The sequence below is a fragment of the Prionailurus viverrinus genome, chromosome B3 (assembly GCF_022837055.1).
Source record: "Prionailurus viverrinus isolate Anna chromosome B3, UM_Priviv_1.0, whole genome shotgun sequence".
NCBI classification, from domain to species: domain Eukaryota; kingdom Metazoa; phylum Chordata; class Mammalia; order Carnivora; family Felidae; genus Prionailurus; species Prionailurus viverrinus.
Window position 1 is genome coordinate 5,139,161 of NC_062566.1, and position 24,094 is coordinate 5,163,254.

The 24,094-nt window shown below is 42.9% G+C and overlaps 1 protein-coding gene across 10 annotated transcripts in view; it reads right to left on the reverse strand.

Moving 5' to 3' along the window:
- The window catches only part of AKAP13 (A-kinase anchoring protein 13), a 336,674-nt gene that overhangs the window by 89,062 nt on the left and 223,518 nt on the right, over positions 1-24,094 (reverse strand). For all 10 annotated transcript variants that reach the window (XM_047862510.1, XM_047862509.1, XM_047862506.1 and 7 more), the window contains 2 exons: positions 13,469-13,544; positions 7,880-8,016 (listed from right to left, as the gene is read on the reverse strand). In XM_047862510.1, coding sequence (XP_047718466.1) covers positions 7,880-8,016; positions 13,469-13,544 — 213 coding nt within the window. The remainder of the gene's footprint in view (positions 1-7,879; positions 8,017-13,468; positions 13,545-24,094) is intronic.

Below are 24,094 nucleotides of genomic sequence, written 5' to 3' on the forward strand. Positions count from 1 at the left end.
CACTATCCTGGCGAAACAGAAAGCAGTCCCCGGAGGAACCAGAAACCACACTGGGAATGTGGTCAGAGACTTTTGATAGCTATGCATGTGTCTGCAGATAAGCCACTTTTTCACTTCGTCTATCTATCTAATATGATGATCTTTACATCTAAAGAGGCTAGACCTTGATATAAGGCCTGTTGCAAGGTACTATTTTTAATCATGAGCAGGGAAAACAAGTGGCTTTTTTAAACGTCTGATTTTTTGTTTTTTTTCAATATTCCCTTCCAGTCACTGAATTTATTTGTGCTTTAGTTCTTAAGGGATCTGCCAAATAAGAATATGAGAACTGTTACTTCCACCATTCTCCCCTCTCCTCACAGAAAGTACCACGTTTTAGGGATGCTGTTTTTCCATTTACACATCAGAAAGGGGAAAAACTTATGGCTTCTGTCACATAATAGAATGTTCCAGGCCTGACATTTGAAGCCATTCTTAACGGTTTTTGAGTTATGTGTCAGTCTTTCTTTAGAGAGGTTTTTAAAATGTCTGCTAACTAAATGACTTTCAGAGACTTCGGAAATTAGTCCTGATTGTATGGAAAAATGGTGCTCTGGGGTCAGTTTAACTAGTACATGTTTAAAAACCTGGTTTTGACTCCATGTAAATCCAATGTATTAGTTAAATTGGTCCCATGGCACCATTCCTTCAGGTGGTCAGGAGGGACAGCCTAAGTTCCTGAAAGTCATTTAATATATTTAAGAAACACATATATATACGTGTGTGTGTGCGCGCGCGCCTATTTTAGAAAAAAATCCGTAGCTTTTCTTCCCCTAGTCTTACAAGCAGATGGCCAAAACAATTCTCTGCTAAATACACGTTGTCTTTTTCCCCTACGACGTGGTACTGAGAGTCAAGTCGTACAGAGAAGTCAAAGGGACGGAGAAAGGCAGACGGAGAGAAGGGGCGGCTGGGCGTTGCCTGTGTGTGAGGGAGCAAGTGTACCGGGAGGAAGAGCCCTGGGTCCATACTGGAGACCGGCACGGGAACCCTCCCTCCCTTGAGCTGCCATCACGGGTTTTCCGCCTGCACGTGGGAGGATCGAAACACACACAAAAACCATCATCTCTACCAACATCCTTCCTTTTTTACAGCTTAGGCAATCCTGGAAATCTGCAAATGGTTACCAGGCTAGCAAGAGTCTCCAGCAGTCCAAGAGAAATGGTAAGGAATGGGCCCAGTAAGTAACACCGAGGTATGCGCACTATTATTCCTCACAAGCGCCAGTCTCTGCCGGACAGCCTGGACTCCAGCGGCAGGAGCTGAGCTGATGGAGTGACCCAAGGATACCGTTTTGCTTAATTTAAGGTCACATAAGCGAAGAAAACTGAAACTGCCAAATAATGAGGTAGATGAAAAGTTAACGAAAAAGGCTCAACAATGATGCTGTCTATACAAACAGCTTGAGAAAGTAGGTCTGTCACTTAATACACATGCAGCATGACTATTCCATAAATGTGAGTCCTAATTACTGGATATTGCCACCTGTGGGGCTCTGTATTCAGTGACTTAGACGTATTCTTTTAATATTTGATTTAGTAGACTGTGGAGCCTGGGTGGCTCGGGCAGTTGAGCATCTGACTCTTAATTTCGGCTCAGGTCCCAGGGTTGTGGGATAGATTTCTGAGTCCGGCTCCGTGCTGGGCATGGGGCCTGTTTAAGATTCTCTTTCTCTCCCTCTGCCCCTCTCCCCAGCTTGCATGCTCGCTCTAAAATTAAATAAGTAAGTAAATAAGTAAGGGGCACCTGGGTGGCTCCGTTGGTTGAGCGTCTGACTTTGGCTCAAATCATGGTCTCAGGATTTGTGAGTTCAAGTCCCAGATCGGGCTGTCTGCTGGCAGCACAGTACCTGCTTGCGGTTTCTTTCTCCCTCTCTCTCTGCCCCTACCCCATTCGCACCGTCTCTCTCTTAAAATAAACTTAAAGAAAAAAATTTAAAAAACTGATTTAGTAGGTATTCTTACTCTCATTGTACAGATGAGAAACCAGTGGTTCAGTGAGCTTATGTAATAAGATTCTAAATTAACTGGTCTGGGGTAAGGCCCAGATTCTTTTTCTTCTTTAAGCTCTCTAGATGATTCTAAGTATAACTGGGACTCAGTCTTATTATTATATGCTACAGAGCTATGACAAAAATGTTTTAAAAAATTAAGATGGACTCCAGTCCTAAATGTAAAAGCTAAAACATAAATCTTCTGAAAGAAAACATCTTGACTGGGGGCAGACCAATCAGTAACAGGACAGGACACAGGGAGCAAAAGCCATAAAAAAATTGATAAATTACCCTTCATCAAAACTCTAAACATTCAGTACATCAAGACACGTTTATGGAAGTGAGGAGGGAAAACCATATACTGGAAGAAAACATTTGCAAAACATAAATCTAACAAAGGACTGGTATCCAGGATACATATACAATACCTACTTCTCAACAACAAAAAGACAACACTCCATTTTTTTTTTTTAAATGGGCAAGAAATGTGAACAGACACTTCACAAAGGAAGATAACTAAGTGGCTAATAAACACATGAAAATGTGTTTAACATCATCACTGGTTGTCAAGGAAATGCAAGTCAAAGCGATAATGAGCTACCACTTATGTGCACGCCAGAAATGCTGAAGTTGAAACAAAACAATTATATGTGTTGGTAAAAACATGGAACAACTAAAATTCTCATATATTGCTGGTGAGGATGTAAAATGATACAACCACTTTGGAAAAAGGCCTGGCAATTTCTTATAAAACTAAACCAGGTTTCCTACCATAAATGATGTATCAGCCCATCAATTCCACTCATTTACCGAACAGAAATAATAACGTTTATACTCCATTTGTAGGACGTTCTGAAATAAGGAAAACTAACCTGCGATGGGAAAAAATTATAACAGTTGTTGCCTCTGGGGGTTGGAGAGGAGACAGATGGAGGAGGGGCATGAGGAAATTTCCAAAGAAATGGTAATAGCCTTATCCATATGGGGGTTTGGGTTACAAAGATAAATGAATTTATCAAAAGTCACTGAGGCACAGCTATTATGGAAAACAGTATGTCGGTCCCTCAAAAACTTAAAAGTAGAACTCTCTATATAATCCAGCAATATCCCATGTCTAGGTATGTGTCCACAGGAAATAAAGCCGCCATCTTGAAGACCTATCTGCACCCCCACGTCCATAGCGGCATTATTCACAGCAACCAAGACATGTAAACATCTTAAGTGTCCACATACGGATGAATAGGGAATGGAAATATTTGAGTAACTCAGAGTTAAAATAGAAGGAAATCCTGCCATTTGCAACAACATGAATGGACCTTGAAGGCATCAGCCTCAGTGAAATAAGCCAGAGAATGACATGACCTCGCTTCTATATGGAATCTAAGAATGGCAAACAGCCAGAATGATGGTTACCCGGGGGTGGGAGGGTAGGGGAAATGTAGAGAGGTTACCTAAAGTGAACAAAGTTTACCTAAAATTATGAGGTGAATAAATTCCGAAGACCTAAGGTACAGCATGATGACTACAGATACTATGTACTTGACATTTGCAAGGAAAGTTAAGTCTCAAGTGTTGTTACCACACACACAAAAAGGTAACTCTGAGGTGACAGATACACTGGCCTGACTGTGGTAAGCATTTCATGATGTATATGTCTATCGAAACATCATCTTGTGTGCTTTAAATATGTATAGTTTTTGTCAATTGTAACTCAGTAATACTGGGAAAGTCACTGAATAATAACCTTCACGCTACGTCGCACTATGTGTAAATTTCATGTAAAAAACTCCAGCAAACAACAACTCTATAAACACATACAGAATTCTAAGTATTTAGGGGTAAAAGTAGACTGATATCTGTAACCTATTTAGAAACACATCCAAGAAATTAAAATTAGATGGACTGGTGGATGGAGAAACAATGGGCAGATACACAGCTGTGTAACAAAGTATAGTAAGTTAACGGGAGAGCCAGGCTGGTAGGCATTCACTGCCGAGCTCTTCCAACTGTCCTGTATATTTCAGAATTTTCTCAATAAAATGCTGGGGGGGGGGGGGGTGGCGGGGAGGGGAAATGCCTGACTGGCTCTCTTAACCAGAAGTCACACTACATAGGTGATACACAGATATATAGAGAGGGATAAATATTATATAACATATGAATGTATAAATATAAAAACAACTACACACTTTATATATCTTATTACCACACCTGAAGGGATCCTGTTTCATACTGTCAAAATACTAGTCCTTTAATTTTTAATAATTTATTTGTTAAATATCTGTAAACTGTTGTCTATATCATATATAAGGCACTCTGCCATGTGCCTTGGAAAATAGCAGCTCACATTTTAAATATCTACTATGTGCCAACTGTTTACGTCTGTCTGTCTGTCCGTCCATCCGTCTGTCTGTCCATCCATCCATCCATCCATCAGGCTTCACACCCAGCATGGAGCCCAAAGCAGGGCTTGAACTGACGACCCTGAGATCAAGAGTCAAACGCTTAACCAACTGAGCCACCCAAGTGCCGCTACGTGCAATAATTTAGCTAAGAACCTTAAGCATGGGACAGCAAGCTGTTCCACAGTCCTGAACTTACAATAACTTGTGCATAAACAAGAATAGTTTTTTTAATTTGGATTCTGTAGGTATACCTACTTTTATCCCTGGAAGGTTAATTTTCGGCTTGGTGATCAATACTTGAGAGCAAACTATATAGCACATGAAGGCAAGAATATTCCCTTAAGGTTTAGCATCTTAGGGGAGTTACTCTGATTTTCTCAATTGTGGATACATTTTATAACCTGGAGATAAATAAAACAAGGTGTAAGCGTTTTATCTAAATCTCTTAGGGAAAAGAGGCAGCAACTACCAGTATGTTTGTGGATTTCAATTAACCTTCTGGATAACAGGGTGGCCTAGATTGTGTATTTTATAATCTCTCTTAGCTAGTGTCCAGAAAAATCCCAGGATTTCTTCTTACTTTAAAAACAAAATCTAAATGTTATGCTGTTGCTCTATAGAAGGAAGACTTCAGGAAATATTCCTAAGAGTAATCACAAAGCTCCTAACACCAAACAGTTCTCTTTATGAGAAGGCTTATTGAATGGGCATAGAAAGTTAAGGCGGAAAGTTTGTGACAAGCATTGCAGGCTGCTAGAGACCTCTGTGAGGTCAGAGTCACACAAATGGCTGCAGGAAGTGACCTAACGCATCACTCATAGTGCACAGAAAAGCATGCTGCGATGCGTTGCCCAGGGAGGATTTTTTCGAGAAGGGAGAGGGGAAGGAATTCTAGGACGGGTGATGTTTCACAGTGTGCACCGTGTGGCTGTCCACTGAGGAAGACGGTGAAGGAGGCTGCTGATGGCCTGTCTGCCATCACTCTGCTTCTGTGTAAATCACTGGCTATTTGGGTGCCTGGGTGGCTCAGTCGGTTGAGTGTCTGACTCTGGCTCAGGTCATGGTCTCATGGTTCCTGAGTTCAAGCCCCACACTGGGCTCTCTGCTGTCAGAGAGCCTTTTGTCACCTTCTCTCTCTGCCCCTCTCCCCCACTCACGTGCTCTCTCTCTCTCTCTCAAAAATAAACATTAAAAAGAAATAAATCACTGGCTATTAAAGGAGGTGTTCAGAGATTGAGAGCAAAATAACAGAAAGGAAACAGATTTGAGAGTGAGGCCTACGTACAAGTCTCCATTCTGTTACTGAGCAGCTGAGTAATTTGGACTACACTTGTTGACCAATCAGAGCCTGGATTTTCTTAGGAGTTTCATGAGATTAAAACCACCCACCCCGCAGGGCTTCTGGGAGCAGAAATGGGATCACATATATAAAACATTCAGTTCAGTGACGAGCAATCACTTTGTTAAGTATTAGCCTGCCTCTCTCTCTCTCTCCTTTTCCTTGCATATGTAAACCCTTGGTTTTATGAATGCTGGACAAGACAGTTACTGCAAAACCTCTCCTGGTCACAAACAACTTTGGTCAAGTGGAGACAACTAAGATGAAGAACCTTCCAGACCTCTACCCAGACCATGAGACATTCTCACGTGTGCGTGAAGAGACCACCGTGCGTCTGCCATTTCTGATTTTTCCGAGGCACTCGGGGATGCAATGTGGGTAAAAGCCGATTTGGGGAGCACGCTTCAGCTTTTAACAATCTTACCTGTCTAGTCATCCTGAAAAAGCTGCCAAATCTAGCAGTGGCCATTCATATGAACAATCTCGTAAATACTTTTGGCAGTCTGAAGAAGAAGGCAAAACACAGGAAATCTGAATTCTCTTTAGCTAGGGAAATCACTCAGTTTAGTGACCAGAAAGAACTATCATTCTGCAGAGCTGGTAACACCCAGGGACAAGCTGGCATATGCCCAGGAGGGGAGTGACAAGTATTTCTTAATGAAGACTTTGCAATTTCAAAATAACTTTTGACCATGAAAAATTTCAAGCACACATAAATGTTTAACAAATCCGAATGTATCCATGACCCCGTTTCAGTGACTGTCAGTGATTCGATTTTAAAGCTAGAACTTAGAAATATTACCTCATCTGTCTACCCAAGACAAAAGTGATATATTTTGAGAAACACGTCCCTTCAGAATGGTATTCCCCTTGGGGGTAGGGAAGATTCAGAAGTCCTTACAATGAAAACCTCAAAATCACAGTGGAAATTACCCAAATTCTGTTATTTCCAAAACAAAAATCAAAAAACAAAAAACAACATCATTTCCTAGAGAGCTTCAGAGTAGGACAGATCTTCCCAGTGTGCATTTTTTACTTTATAGAATCCACTAAATCAACTTGCTAGGATTAAGAACAACAGGAATCCTGCAGTTCTGCACAGTTTTCCAAGGACCTCTGGGAGACAGTGCACACAAGGTAAAGGAAGAAGGTAGAAAAGAGGGGAGGCCAAGTGAGCACGAGAGAGCCCCTGGACAAAAATGAAACAAAAGCAGCTGAAGGTACCTCCACAGAGGCTTTAACTACGTTCCAGCCCGGAATCCCAGAATGCCAAGTCTCTACCGTGACTTTTAGACACAGCATCCTCACACCGTGCTGGAGAAGCTCATCACCCACTAACACCACTGCTCTGGTCCTTCTGCAGAGTCCTCATTAAGCCTTCATAAAGGCGTCTTCACAGCTGCCTTGTTTGTGCCCTGTCGCCCCCTCGCAATGGAGACAACCACGCATGGTGTGTGACTGAGAACCACTTGCTGATCCTGCTGTGGGAAAGCCTGAGATTCTTCTCAGGAGACAAAACAGAACTCGCTGCAACTAGCTACAAACGTAAGCAAAAGAAAGCAAACCGCCCCCATCCCCCACCCCCTCAGAGAGCCTCAAATTAAATGAAAACGCAAGGTGACTCATGAGCATGGGCTTGGCTTTCCACTGGGGAGAGGACAGTCTGGGTTCCCTCACAGAGATCTAGAAAGTTCAATTAAGCAGCTAGATGAGGAGGGGTGACATCAGCAAGCTCAGCAGCGAGCTTCAAGCCTAAACACATTAATCAGAAATGACTCTATGGTTGGTTTACACACATGACGTGTTGCAGTCTTAGCTGTGGTCCCTTCCTGCCCACTGAGAAGAATTCACTGTCGTCTGATTTAATTCACACCAAAGGAGCTTCCATTTCTTTAGGCTTTAAAACCTGCATGTAACCAACCACGATTCTACATAAGATAAAATGGCCAATGCCTTTTTCTAAGCCCCAGCAAGCTGGAGCTCCCTTCTCCAGAAGGGAGGACATAACACTTTTCTATGATCATACAGAGTGGGGGAGACGCTCAGTACGGTCAGCAGGGTCACTACCGACCAGCACGAGTTGCACACCGAGGGAGACAGTACCTTGGAGAAGATGATGCTGTCCACTTCTTCGCTGGGTGACTGAAAGAGGTCAGAGTCACTTCCGGATTCTCGTTTGAGCACACCTGGTTTTGAGGCACACTCTCTGGCCAGTCCAACATCCAGGAAGCTGTCACATCCTGAATAGAAAATGTATTCAACCAATACGTAAAAAAAAAAAAATTTTTTTTAACTTTCTTTTCATTCCAGCAAGTAGCCTTTTAAGTCAACCAACTAACCTCTCTGTTCCCCCAGTAGTAAGAAGCTGTAAAGGACACAGTCAAATTAGTAGCTTTCAACTCTGGTTATTCCAATTCTAGGGTGATCATTACTACAGGACAACCATGAATTTCCCATGTAAACAAAAGGTACAAAAAGATAAAATGGTAATTTAGAACCATAATTCCATCTGTATTAGATATTTAAGTGGCAATCTTTTCCTTTTGGTAATTAGAGAGTATTTTCTTTTGCTATCAAAATCAGAAGTCCTTTATTAGGAAACTATGAGATAGGGTTTATGGCCAATTTCTAAGACGTAAGTTCTTTCTGGAAACTTGTTACTTATCAAATATTGGGATAAAAGACAAAGGGGGAGCATATCTAACATAAATATCAGCGTATTACACTTATGGGTTCTGTTGAGTGAGAAAAGAAATATAATTATTTTTCTACCTTAAACAGATGACACTGGGGAGAAGGGAAATATACTAATGAAGAAAAATGTATCATGTAGAATCTGTCTTCAGTTCAATAATTAGCACAGGGACTCTGGTAAACCAGAGGGAGGAGGCCCTGACAGAAATATTATACTGTCTATCAAGGAATTCTCAAGACTTAGTACATTGAAATTAGCAAGGTATTTAACCCATTCTCTCCTATTAATTCTGTAAACAAAATATGACCTGGTAGCAACAGAATTAAACACATATGTATGTGGTAAAAACCAAAAGCCCAAAAGAAAGTCAATTAATAGGTAGGTATCAACCTCCTTTAAGTAGTCTGGAGAGTGCGGTATCTCCATTGTGGTTAGCACTTTTCTGTGTGATTCAGTCAGACACGTATCAACCCTGCAGCTGATACTAGGTGATGAGGGACATAGTAGACGAGCTGACTACCTAGCAGTTCATGAGAACGCTACCTGGAGGTTTTGGCTGGAGGCAGATTCAAGAGGAGTTGACAATACAAGGTGAAAGCAAAACCAAAAAAACCCACAACGGTTTTAGACTCTATGAACAGACAGTATACCCAAGTCCAAAATGGAAACAGTCCTGCCACTATGTGACGGCTAGAACTCCCCAACAGGATTGTTTGTTTCTAGGTACCATTTATTTTTATTTATTTTCTAATGTATGTTTATTTTTGAGAGAGAGAGAGAGAGAGAGAGAGACAACGCATGAGCTGGGGAGGGACGGGGGGGGGGGGAGGGGAGGAAGGGAGGGAGACACAGGATCTGAAGCAGGCTCCAGGCTCTGAGCTATCAGCACAGAGTCCGACACGGGGCTCAAACTCAATACGGGGAGATCATGACCTGAGCTGAAGCTGGGTGCTTAACCGACTGAGCCACCCAGGCGCCATGTCCTAGATAACATTTAGATAAAGAACTGATATGAGGCGCCTGGGTCACTGAGTGTTGGGTGTCTGGCTCTTGATTTCATTTTGGGTCATGATCCGAGGTTCATGGGATTGAGCCCTGCATCAGGCCCCGGGCTGAGCACTAAGCCTGCTTGGGATTCTCTCTCTCCTCTCCCTCTCCACTCATGAGCTCTCTCTAAAAAAAATAAAAATAAAAAACACTGATAGACAGAAATGCACGCATGGTAACGAGGTCACGCCAGTGGAAACCCTTGATATACATGTGGCTTGCACAGGAGCTGGAAAAAATGAGTCTGAGGGCAGTTGCAGATCTGTTCTTTGCTGTTCCAGAGGTAGAACAAAAAGCCCACTGAGTGGAAGCCACAGAGCTTTAACTCTAGGCTTCTGGGCAACGGGTTAGCAGCTTCACAAAGTAATGACTGTCACTCCACCAGAAGGGGTGGCACAAAGGCTGAATGACTTTGTCAAGAGGTTTCAGAAAAGATGCACACATAGAAAGGAAATGGGACACCAGATAACCCCCAGTGTCTCTCTTAATTCTCAGAGTCCATGTTGGGACAATAATTGTATGTGTATGTATGCTGAGGGATAACAAGAAGAGGATGTTTATTCTTATCTCAATTAGCTAATTATTGATCATTAATAAATTATTTGCCCTGAATTAGCTGGGAATCTTAGAGGAAGGGTCAAAGGAGCAACACACTGGAATATCGGTCACAAACTGGTCACTAAAATTACCTTTTCTCCTAGTAGGGCATTTGACTAGGTACTGAGGATTATCCAAATAAAAAGAGACATTAAAAGAGAGAGAGAGAGAGAGAGAGAGAGAGAGAGAGAGAGAGAGAGAGAGAGAGCGCGCGCGCGCCTGCACGGTGGTGGTAGGGGGATAGTATGCAACTTTGTAGTAGAAACAGACATATTAGGAAGACAATTTCAACACAGAAATACACAAATGATGCTACAGGATCCACAGATAAATCTCAGAATGTTTCAGTTGAAGAAAAAAAACTGACCTCAATCCATTTCAATCTTGGTCCAAGCTATTTCTGAGTCTTTAGTTCAGTGGGAATAGGCTCTGTCTCTACAAGACTTGGAATCATGGGTATTCTCGACCCAACCCCCCCCCCCCCCCATTTTGGAGAGTATGGACAAGCTTAGGCGGAGTAGGTGGGTGTAACCTTTCTACTTCTCCCTCTTTCCCCACTTGGAAAAATCAAAAACTCCACTTCATGGTTGAGGGGAAACCAGGGGGCTGGCCAAGAAAAGAAAGGGCTGTCACAGCAACTATGCTGAGCTGCCGACTCTCCAGCGGGCAGTCAAATAGACCACGTCCACATTCCAGACTGGAAAACAAACCAACTTGAGACACTCTAATGGAAAATTCACGGGGAATATCCAGATTCGGCCCTGGTAGGAAGAGTTCACCCAGAAAATAAATCCGAGCCAGCACTACAAGGGAGCACAAATCGAGCTGGGATAAGACTTTGCTGTGTGATACAATCCTGACTGTTGAGTTGGGGGAGTGAGGTGGGGAAGGGTATGAAAACAAGGGATTAGGGGGAGAAAATGACCATAAGCCATTATGCAACCCCACAAACAGAGGGGGGCCCTAAAGGCAAAGCCAATCTACCCCCTGTGTTGTATGTCTTCTCACACGCCCTCTCCTAACAAATAACATGGAGTAGTAACACGTGAAGGTATACGCAAGAACAATGAACACTGGCTGGTTTGAGAGTCACATCTATCTGCCTTAGAGCCAGGTCTGCTTACTTTTAGTACAAAAATCCCAGGCAAGAAGTCATTTAACCCCTTAAGTCTCCACTGCCATACCAATCAAATGGGATGACTGTACCTCCCTCAAATACCTGTAGTGACAGTTAGAAATAATTTATACAAATAGTAGCCACGACTCTGCCCCTCAGCACCCAGCAGGCCTGTGATAAACACACCTAATGAAGTTAAGGCTTCACTAACCCATACTGAGTGATGTAACAAGCATCCAGGACGGACATTACCTTGAGGTGAGCCAGTCCTATTTTATGACTCATACATAATTCTGCCTATAAACTTCTGTGTCCTGAGGCATTACCTTCTTTAAAAGCTAGCAAAACGTGTCCTTTTTAAGATGCTCCCTACTCATGTGGGTTTAAAATTATATACAGGCAAACAAATTACAGTAGGGAAAGGGAGGAAAGCCTACCAGCAGCGCCCACTCGCATTTGCTGAACCATGCTAATCGTAATGCATTTGTATTTATTCGTAGTTAAATAAATTTGTATTTATCTAGAGTTGAAGAATATCCAAAGTGATTTTAAAACATATTATCTTCTTTGGTTTTTACACTATTGATCTCTTGAACTGTGTTTATAAAGTAAAGGAAATCTCTAAGATCCAAAGTACCCAGAATTCACCAAACAATTTACCTAAAATCAAAACCTCAGGTCTGAAGTTCCAAAGCACAATCCAGATCTCAGATTTTGCTACAGCGAGATTTAAAAAGACTCTAAGAAGTCAAGAAGTGTCTAAGAAGGCCAAGTGTGTTTGTGTGGTGGGGCGGGGGGCAGGGAGAGTCAAAAAAATTCAAGATGATGTCCTGGGAAAAATGCTCAGGGGTTCAAAATTCATTTCTTTAAGTGAATAAATTAAACTCTAGTGTGTGAAGAAACTCCTTGTGAACACTCAAGTTGTCAGACAGCCTCATTTAACCCTTCCACAGCAGAGAGCTCTGCTGTCTGGATGGTTGGGAGTAATGACACTTCTGGAAAATGCCCACAACAGCCCAAGATATGGTGAGTAGTACACTTTTAAGTACAAGATTCTAGGGGGGCTGGGTGAGGGAAGTGTCAGCTAAGTCTGTGAATAGGGTCAATCTTGTAACAGGCAGGGACTCTGAACACGACCATCTGAGACAAAACTGGAGAAAAAACACTTTTCGTATTTGTCTCCAACATTTCCTTTGGAGTGAAGTCAGAGCTGAGAATCCGGAGGAAAACTCTTGGGAGACCTAGGATGTGGACAGTGTGCCTTTCAATTTAGTACTATGCGAGACACCCCCAGCTAAACTGTTTCTACAAAGACCAGTCGATGCGGACTCGGTAAGTTTTACAGCAGGTCAGTAAAACTTGTGAAGGTAAACAAAGGTGCTGTTGACTCAGGTCGACTCAGGAGACCAAATGACGTTCACGTGGCAGCTCTGCAACAGGCACAGGGACTGACGTAGAGGCGCCACGTCCTTCAACACCACCCACTGAGGAAAGCTAGCAGTGCTGTACAGATGGGAGACCACAGGGAGCACAGACACTGGGCAACATTCTTCTCTTCACTGTGAATTAGTGGCTACACTGGGTAGAAGGTGGGGCCTCCTACCACAAGCCACGCGCTGTGTCACGAACAAGCCAGGTGTCGGCAGCGGACCCTCACCTGCTGTGACTGATACCTCAACTGCCGACGGTACTTCCAAAGCGGATGGTTCTCGACCCTGGCTGCGCAGTGGACTCGCCAAGGGAGCTTTCAAAGCTTCTGAGGCCCGGCTCACACCCCAGGCCCAACTAAATCAGGACGTCTGGGAGCGGGACCCGGGCAGCAGTGTATTCCTAAAGCCCCCCAGAGAATTTCAATGCGCAGCTAAAACTGAGGGCTCTCTAGTTTAGTTCTTAGTAAGTATTTACAGCTGTTATCGGATTGAGAAACCATGATCATATGTACGCACACAACAGAGACGCCTTCACAGAATCAGTAAGTCATAAAGCCACACGTGAAGACTTACCACTAAAACGAAACTTAGGTAATTACATGACACTACTCATTCTCAGGGGGGCCAAAAACGCCTACAAACCCAAACTGCTCTTACCCCCTTCTTCTGACTTACTGTATGGCCTGCTCAGGAAGGACAGACCTCCGAAAATGCTCTGGTAATTAGAGGGGGGCTCCAGAGCTAGGAAATGGACGTTTTTAGATACAGTTATTCACGCAACTGGAAGCTGGAAAACCCCGGCTCACCTGGGCTCTGTGTGGGAGCCAAGAGAGACGCTGCATCAGGGCACGGCTGTATTGTACACCAGCTTTCCCGGTTTATCTGAAGGAAAGAGAAACAAATCGACGTTCAGACAGTGAAGCAATGTGGGATGATGTGATGGCTGCTGCAAACATATCTACTGTACCAACACTCCTACTTTTTTCTTTAATACTTTATGATACAGTAGGTAAAATTATAGGAAGGAAAAAAAAAAACCCTTTCACAACACAATCAAGGCATGCCCTACTCCACTAAGGCTCTAAGGAGACCGTCAGTAAAAGCAACAGGAAAAAGACACACAAGGAGGAAGGCCTGGTGCCGGCCGAGGGTGAAATAATATAAGAATAATACATTTAATATGTAACACAGTGATAATGATGAGGAACACGAAATGCATCGCAGATTACAATACATATTTGATCTCTTCATTTACAAGTTAAAAACACAAAAATAACTTCTGTTTCTTCAAGATTTACTATCCACTGGGTATCAGGTTAGGATTCTATGTACATTATCTAAATCCCCACAAGAGCTCCGAGAAGTCTGTATTATCTGTACCCAAAGAGTAACTAGGCTCAGCGGAGTTGCTGAGATCATTATGACAGCACTGGCGATGGAATACAAGTCTACATGAATCTAAAGCATTTTAAGAAGAGAAGACTCCCTTAAAGTATTTTTTTAAAAAAACTTAGCCTTTACAACGCTCAGCCATCTTATTAACATCATAACCATCTACTTTCATTACATTTAAGATAGTATGAAATTACTGTGACAGATTTCAAAAGTCGTCTCCCCCGTAACTGATAAAAGAAGTAAACACAAAATCAACAAAGATACAGAAAACTTGAAAAACGTTACCAAGCAGTTTGAGCTAACCAACAAATGCGGAGCAATTCACCCAAAGGCAGCAGGACACACATTCAAGTACACATGGAATGTTCACCACAACAGACCATATTCAGTGGCATAAGAGAAATCTCAAATTGAAGATTAAAATCATACTACATATGCGCTCTGTCCACAAGAGTATCAAATCAGAAACCAAAATGAGAAGTTACCTGGAAAAACCGCAAAGATTTAAAAAACAAAACAAGACAAAAACACACAAAAAAACCTGTTAAAAAATCCATGAATCAAAGAAGAGATCTTTAGGAATTATTATATATTAAATATTAGAAAACATCTCCAACTGAAAAATTCAAACATCGCATATAAAAATTTGTGAGATACAGCTAAAACAGGATTTAGAGCAAAATTTATAACATTAAGTGCCTATATTAGAAAAGAGAGGTCTCAAATCAAAGATCTAAGCTTCTAAGAAACTAGAAAAACAGGTCTCAATGAAATGGAAAACAAAAAATAAAGTCAATGAAACCATAACCTGGTTCCCTATATCAGTAAAGCTCTAGCTAGACTGACCAAGACCAAAAGTTACAAACTGCCAGTATCAGGAATTAAAGAAGTCATCATCACAGTTCCAACAGATACCGAAAGGATAACAAAGGGATATTATGCGCAACATTACTGTAACAGATTCACAAGTCAGATGAAATGGAAACATTTCATGGAGGGCACAAACGACCAAAATTCACTCAAGAAGATAATCTGAATACCCTTATTCTTTTAAAGACATTGAATTTAGTTAAAAACCTTCCTATAATGAAATCTTCAGGCCCAGATGGTTTCAGTGGTGAATGCCACCAAACACTGAAGGAAGAAATAATGCCAATTCTACACAAACTCTTCTACAAAATACAGGAGGCAGGAACTACATACAGCTTGTTTCTAGGAGTCCAGCATCACACTGCCACCAAAACTAGACAAAGATATTATAAGAAAACGTACATCAGTATCCCTTAGGAACACAGATGCAAAATCCTGAACAAATATTAAGATACCGAATCCAGCAACGTAGAAAAAAGGTCAAGCTGTCATGGCCAAGTTCATCCCACGAAGGGATGAGAGAACAGTATCATCAAATATGCCACATGGGATAAGGCAGAAAGCTCCAGGACGTTCTGTCAAACCAACTGTTTGACCAACAAGAAACGCAAGGAATTAATACGCTTCTTGCAAACCTGGATCTACATGAAACAAAACAGCAAATCATTTGCTCCTTTTGACTATCTCACCGTTAGAGAGAGGACAGGAGGCAGGGACCAGGGGCCATGCATGTTTTGGTTCCTGGTATGTTACAAACCCATGCCAAAAATTTCACAGTGATCTGAATGGAAACTGATCTTCTGCTGGTTCCCTGGGATTATGCAAAGTAGGCCCTTTAAAATGTAATTTGAGTGTGCCCAATAAGGAAGTAACCTCAAATTCAGTAACTTTAACAAACCCTACCCATACCTTTCAAAGAAATCAAACAGCAAATTTTCTTAAAAAAAAAAAAACAAACAATCATTCATTCAGAGCAGGATTTCTTTACTGAAAACTACATCTCATTTGAAATGAGCCAAATTTCACCAGAGTGAAATGTTTCTCTGCTAACAGTAGAAACAAGAGTCCAGAACTACTATACTTCAGTAGAAAGCTACATTTTGAGGCTGAAAGAGAAAAAAAAAATTGCTTTTCCTCCTTTTATTCCCCAAATAGGAAAAGACTGCAGGAATACAGCACAAATTTGAATAATTAACAGAAGCAAAAAAGCTGAGGAGATCCTTTAAAGTAGTGAAGAATACGCTGCTCTGAATTGTCATGACATTGTGTTCTCCTTCTGTGACCTTCACTAACTTCAGCCGACATTTTAGGAGACTTTGCTAAAACTCTACATCTCAGAATATTTTTCATTGCCTTTTCAACTCCGTGGCCACTGAGTAAACTGGACATTCTTTGCCTTCAATATGTAAGGGACTGACTATACTTTTCATGTCCTTTTTTAGGTTTGCATGTTATAAAATGTAAGTTAAACAATTTGTAAAATAACATAATATACATAAGCAGTTCATGATATAGTAATAGTATATAATATAAACATGTTTATTTAAAATCGTGTTTTAATAATAAAAATAAAATATTAAAATATTTATTTAAAATAATGTAATAAATACTGAAACAATGAAATTAAGACAAAATCAAATCTCTAACTGAATACACTAATTTCTGAAATAACAGTGGTGAGAACATGTTAATGTTGGAAGAACATTCTTCATGGGTCTCTCCTATCTCTCCATGTCTTGTGAGCAAAGGCATTGATTGTCCTTTTGTTCTAAATTATCTTTTCAAAAATGTGTGTATCAAACAACTCTGGAAGATAGAGATATTGTTTGTTTCTGAAGCAAAGGGCAGGTCTGTCTACTGTCAGCATAACAAAGACAATGTCTCAGTCAAGGACAAAGATCAGGCAGGCTCACTGCCCATTATAAGGACTGAAGTTTCCTAAGAGTGGGGTTTCTTGGCCGTGACACAGCATCCACCTGGGACTCCCTCTGGGCTGTCCCTGGGGAACTTGGGAAGCAAGAGGAACCAACAAGAAACTGGTGCTCATGGTGCTTTTTGTGCAATGAGTAATAAACCCCTTTGCCCCTGACCCAGGAAGCCCTGTGACTTCAAGCAGCAGCCATGAAACTGTCAGACTAACTTGGGAGCTTGAGAGTAGGGTAAAATCTCAGACCTATCACAGTTTTGACAAGTAGTATATATTAAATAGTATCAAAAACACTTAAACACAGGGGCAGGCAGAAGTCTCTTGATATGATCACACCTATGTGGTGAAAAACCTTAATCTGATTCAGTTTTTTCATTGAATGATTATGCCTGAATGAACACAGAGAGACAGTATTTATTTTAACTTTCCTGTTGTTTCCCAAATTTTTTTTACAAGTTACTTTTTGGTTTTTACAATTGATTCTGGAAAGCCTTCTATTTCATAGTAACTTTTTTTTTTTAATTTTTTTTTTTAACGTTTATTTATTTTTGAGACAGAGAGAGACAGAGCATGAACGGGGGAGGGGCAGAGAGAGAGGGAGACACAGAATCGGAAACAGGCTCCAGGCTCCGAGCCACCAGCCCAGAGCCCGACGCGGGGCTCGAACTCACGGACCGCGAGATCGTGACCTGGCTGAAGTCGGACGCCCAACCGACTGCGCCACCCAGGCGCCCCGATTTCGTAGTAACTTTAAGTTGACAGAAAAGTTACAAAGATAGCCCAGAGTTCTCATGTGCCCTGTCTCACCAGTATCTCCAATGTTAACATCCTATGAAACCCTGGTGCCTTCATCAACAGTAAGACACCAACATTGGTACATTACCATTAACTAAATCCTGGACTTGATTTGGATTCTATTTCTGTTTCCATTAACGTTCTTTTCTGTTCCAGGATCAAAACCAGGATACATACCACAGTGCACTGAGTGGGAGTGTGTGTGTGTGTGTGGGGGGGGGGTTGGGGTGTAATTTGGCATTTTAACATCTTTACTGAAGTGTAATTCATATACTCTAAAACTCACCTAAGTCTATGAATCAGTGGTTTAGGGTATTTGCAGACCTGCTGTAACCATCATCACTAAGTTTAGAATATTTTCATCATGCCAAGAAGACACCGTATCCATTAGTATTCAAACCCCACCCAGTTCTGGGCAATCATGAATCCACTTTCTGTCTCCATGGATTTGCCTACTCCGAACGCTTCACATAAATGGCATCATGCATTATGTGATCTTTTGTGACTGGCTTCCTTCACTTAGCAAAGTGTTTTCAAGGTTTTCTTATGTCGTAGCACCAGTACTTCATTCTTTTTACTACTAGATAATATTCCACTGTGTGGGGATGCCCTAATTCTATTCATTCATTCATTCATTCATTCATTCATTCAACTGACGGGCATTTGGGTTGTTTTCACTCTCTGGCTGTTTGGAATAATGCTGCTATGAAAATCCTCATACAAGTTTTTGTTTGCACGTGTTTTCATTTCTCCTGGGTTTATACCTAATGAGTGAAACTGCTGGGTCACATGATAACCTTTATATTAGACATTCTTAGGAACTGCCAGACTTTTCCAAAGTGGCTGCATCATGTGATGTCCCTGCCAGCAACGCATGGCTGTTTTCTTTCTCCGCATCCATGCCCACGCTGGTTATGATTCTTGTCCATCTGATTGCAGCCATCCTAGCAGGTGAGAAGTAGTGTCTCATGGGAGTATTTGTTTTTTAAATGGAAAATGTATTTTAATCTGTTGGTTACTTTCTAGGAACGGAAGACAGTCTGAAGATGGAATGCTCTTCACCCTCAGGTTTGTCTCCCTCCTTATTTAAAGCAAAAAAAAAAAAAAAGTATTTAAATACCTTCTATGTATCAAATTCTACGCGAAGCCTTAAAAGCAGAAGTAGTAAAGAGCGTGTCCTGAAAGGACTGTCTCTATGAGAGAGAGACATGAAAATGTTCACTTCCTAAGCTCCTCGCACACAGCAGGTATTAAATGTGTGCTGTCACTAGCAGGAATGAGAGCCCAAGTGAGCGGACCACTGGAAGGAGGAGCCGTTTTTTACGTGCTGCATGCATTTCTTACTAGGTCACAAATGACACAAGCAGAGACATGGGGCCAGAGCAACGATGTTCTGCCATTCTTCCGCTCCACACAAGGCATTGCACAACACAGAGTGGGGAAGTCAGAGACTGCCACACCCTGGTAGAAGCAGAAGAATTCAGGGAGCCTAGTTTCACAGGAGTTAAGGAAGCAGAGGGCAGAAAACAGAAGGCAGGTCCGTGGTGCCAACCACTGCAGAGAAGTCAAAACAGATTAAAAAAAAAAAAAAAAAAAGAAGTTACTGGACTGGGTAACTGTGAGGTTTCTCGTGACTCTGCAAAGAGCAGGTTTTCACAGGACAGGTGAGATCAGAATGAAGCCTGTGAAACATGTGTTTATCTCTCTAGATTCAAGGCACTTTACAGTTTATAAAATAACTGTCAGCTAGACATGACCTTTCTCCTGCCGCACAACGAGGCACGATGCCATTTGGGAGAGGAGGCCACACACTCGGTGAGGCTAGATTTGGGGAGAGTATCTTTGCGTGTGGACTGCACTGTTACTGGTGACTGCACCTGCTCCAGAGACCAAGCTTCTTGAGAACAGAAACACACCTTTAATCCCTGGGGAGGGAAGTGCCAAGAAGCAAGGGCATGGTTCGTGGGGATGCTTAATGAATAATCTTTGAGTTCATTATCCTCCATGATTTTACAGAGAACAGCGAGGAGAGCCTTCAGGATTCTCACTCCGCCTGCCTTTACCAGATCCGTAAACAAACACAAGTGAGGCCAAAGGAGGTGAAGTGACTCCACCCAGTGAGTTCAGTATTTAGAAGCCGGGAGGGCGTTCTCCCTACTTCCATCCAGCTCTTTCCCCGAGTCCATGGGTGCTGCTTGTTACTTTTTTCTTTGCCTTGGAACTCAACAACTGTTTAAACAAGTTTTAATAACAATACTAAACTGGAAAAGATCTGGCCAAGTGCATTTCAGATCCCTGGAGAAGATTAGCTGGAAAACAGTCACTGTTTATTTTAGGCAAATATATTTAGAAAATAAAAGTATTACCAAAAAGAAACAACGCATGGGACAGTGGGTGCCAAGTGTCTGAAATTCAGGATGCTGTAATTGAGAGAAATGTTCTCTGTGTCGGGGCGGGGGGAGGGGGGGGAAGGGGGAGGACTCTGCCTAGGCCTAGGCTCCTATGTCCGTCACTGACTGTTAATGGGGGCTCTGCCTAGGTGCCTGTGTCCATCACTGACCGTTAATGGGGGCTCTGCCTAGGCCTAGGCGCCTGTGTCCATCACTGACTGTTAATGGGGGGTTCTGCCTAGGCCTAGGCGCCTGTGGCCGTCACTGACAGTTAATGAAGAGCATTAACTGGTGGTGCTGATAAGGTGCACCACCTCCATGGACACAGGACACTTAGGAGAATCTGGCTATGATGCAGTTTCAGCCAGTTCCCTCTTCTGAATTCAGATTCATTTATCAACATTTAAAAGTAAAATCTATATTGAAAAATAGTAAGGTTTCAAGTGAATCAAGACTTTTTCACCAGGGCAGGATGGGGAATTCCAGCATAAAAAGGCTTCCTCGAGCTCTCTTGCTGTCAGCTACACGCGGATCCATCCCTGGTCAACATGTTGGGGACCCCCCCCCACCACCCCATTAGGCAAGAAACAGTGTTCAGGCACAGCTTAGGCAGACGGGTAGGACATGATCCTGTCTACATTTTGCATAGGACAGGACATCTCACAGTTGAAAAGTATGAGAAACTCTTTTTAAACAAAAATGCCATGGGTCACATTTGCATCCATGTCCCAGGATGGCAGATATGAGTACCTCCACCAACTGTGGACCACAGGTCAGGAAACACGGTTTAGTTAATGAAATACAATAGGGACACAAGTCCCAGAAACCCACAGAGGTTAAGGAGGAAGCCCCTAGAATAACAAAAGATAATTTCTGGTTCGGATATGTGAGAAACACTTAACAGAGGTGGTGGTATATGAGGTGGGCCTTCTAAGGCGAGCACAGTATGCTCAGGAGAGAGAGAGGAGGAGAGGCAGGGAGTTCCAGCCATGTGGAAAAAACAGATGAGCCAAGTAGTCAGGACACTTCAGAGCTGGAGTTCATTGCCTTCTACGGCACAGACTCCTTCCGAACCTGAGGGAAGCCGTGAACCCTCACCAGAAACATGCATGTGTGTGTCCAGTCATTGGTTCTGGAGAATATCCTCGGAACCCAGCATGCAGACCTTTTCCTGAGACATGTCTGAGAAGCACAGAAAGCCCAAAGGTTCCCGGAAGTATAAACTGAGGAAAGGTGAACAGGAGATAGGGCCATAGTGAACCAGGCTTTGTTCTCGAGCAAGGGCGGACCCTCCCCCCAACGACATCAGCAGGGGAGGCAGAGCGGTACCGTGCCAGGAACATAGCTCTCAAAGAACATGGAGAAAATGGGGTGGTAGGCGGAGCCTGTGGCCTAGCCTAGCAGCAGTGTGCACCCGGACTGGGAAGATGCCCTCTGGAGACAGAAGCAGAGGAGCAAAAAGCTGGCATGGAGGGCAGAATCCACAGAAATAAGACAGAGGGCCCCAAACCCACCATTTAACCAGCGGGAAATCCAGCGGGCAGGAAGATACTGCTGCCTGTTCTATTTGGCTGTGCTGAGTCTGAGGTGTTCAGACGCCTTTCAAATAGTTGAAGAAGTTTAGGGATCTCGAGAGAAAGGCTGGATGCTGGCTTCATTTGCCACTGAGGTAACAGGTGAGAAGATGTGCACGAGAGCCAAGGCCCAACACAGACAGAGAGGAGACACTCCGAAGGCAGCGTTCCTTCGTGTGGGACGACACACATGTGTGCACGGAGCAGCTTGGAAAGCTGCTACTTCTGAACTCTTACAAACATCACCAGCACAAAAGTGAGTGTGCACCAGGGAAATGCACATAAGTCAAAACCATGATGAGACGCTACGTCGCTCCCGTTAGGATGGCTATTATCACCTCCTCGCCCCCAAGGAGCCACTGAGAAAATAACAAGTGTGGGTGTGGGTGCAGGGAAACTGGAACCCTGGGCGCTGCTGGTGGGAATGTCAAACGCAGCAGTCACTGTGCAACAGTGTGGTGGTTCTTCCAAAAATTCAACAGAGAATTGCTATACAATCCAGCAATTCCACCTCTGGGTATATGCTGAAAAGAATCGAAAGCAGGGACGCAGACAGATATTTGTACGCCTGTGTCCGCAGCAGCATTACTCACGACAGACAAAAGGTGGAAACAACGAATGTCCATCCGCAGATGAATGCGTACATGTGACCTACACACGTCATGGAACACCACCACCCAGCCTTCAAAAGCAAGGGAACCCCGACACGCTACAGCATGGATGAACCCTGAAGACAGTACGCTCAGTAAGATAAACCAGTCAGAAAAGGACAAACACTGTGATTCCATGTCTATGAGGTAACCAGGGTCGTTGAACTCACAGACAAAAAAATAGAATGGTGGTTTCCAGGGGCTGGCAGGGAGGGAGAAACATGGAATTATTGGTGAATGGGTAGAGAGTTTGTTTGCAAAGACGGGAAAGTTCTGGAGATGGCTGGCGGGAACGGGTGCACAACAACGTGACAGGCCACCAAACTAACTGCGCACCTAAACGTGGCAGATTTTATGTTACGTGTAGCCTCCCAATGATAAAACAAAATGACTGTGCAGCCAGCAACAGAGAAAAGTGGTCAAAGGGGCCCACATAGTGAGGGGCAGAGCTGGAACTCTGGGCCAGATACTACCAATCATGGTCAATGCCACTAACCAGAGGGCAAACTCCATGCGCACCGAGTGTGGAAAGAATGCCAAAACATGTCTCAGCATTTTCCACCACATCGTATTCAGTGACAGCAGCACCCAGCATACCGTCTTCTTGTGTGAAACACATGGCGTTTACTACAGAGATCAACCGCTTAGGAGATATAAACCAGATTACAAAACATCTCCTCCTCCTTCTGCTGGGTTTCAGAATCTGATGTCACAGATAAATCTGCCCTAGTCTCGGTTCTGTTCTTCAACAACTCTGTCTCTTTCTCACTTACACCAACAGCCAACTTAAAGGCCACACCACGTGGCTACATTTGAAACATTTTCAGAGTGCTTCCTACAGGCCTTCAGATGGACCTTCAGATACATCACCAAGCCCTGACTACAAACATGGTAACACACCTGTTCTCCTGTTAGTCTCTTTTCCAAGAGGTGACCTCCAAGATGGAGATTTTCACATAAACAGATACGTTGGTTCTCTGTACTATTAACACTCTTCTTAGCCAGCTTGGAGACTAGGCTTGGCGAGATTCTGATTGTTAGAAGAATTAGGAGACAGAAAAGGAAGAAACAACAGTGTTGAGACTACTAATAATTTGAGTTTTAAGAGAAAAACAAAGATGATTATGAGTCCCTCTCTCCAGATTTTGCCCTATGGCATCTTTGAGCTCGTATGAGCAAAATGCAGGATTGGCAACTGCCCGAATGGGTAGGAGAGGGGAGTTCAAGATCATTCAGAAATTGTGTTTGGCTGGAAATAAGGGAAACAGAAACTCTACCATTAAATATTCATGTTTTTGGAGGAATTAGTTACCAAAAAGCCACTTTCTGGCTCTGACTCCATTTATGATTCTTTAGCTAAAGAACAAACTTAGGCCTTTGTCCATAGCACCTCCATAATACGTAGGATCATGGACACTATGGGTGTTCAACATCCAAAGTTCTGGTGAGCTACTGTGCATATGGAGCACGGGAAAATGAAGTTCAGAAGGAATGTCAGACCCATCTGGGTAAGTTTTTGTTCCTGCCACGAAGCCTGGGACTCCTTGTGATTATCTAAACTGCACCCACGTTATGTTCCCATCAGTCTGAAAATAGAGCTGTACATATTTCCAGCAGACAGGGAACTGCCTTTTGTTTCTGGCAGTGTTTCTCCTACTGTTTATATCTGAACATCCTAATAACGCAGCTTATGGTTACACCCAGCCTTCCCAGCCACTGCTCCTATTGACTTCCTTTTCAACTGTCTCAGGAGACCCAGCCAGAGAGACGAGGCTGAACAAAAGGAAGCAAAAACCCACCATCCGGACATGGAAGCCAACGCTTGAGTCAA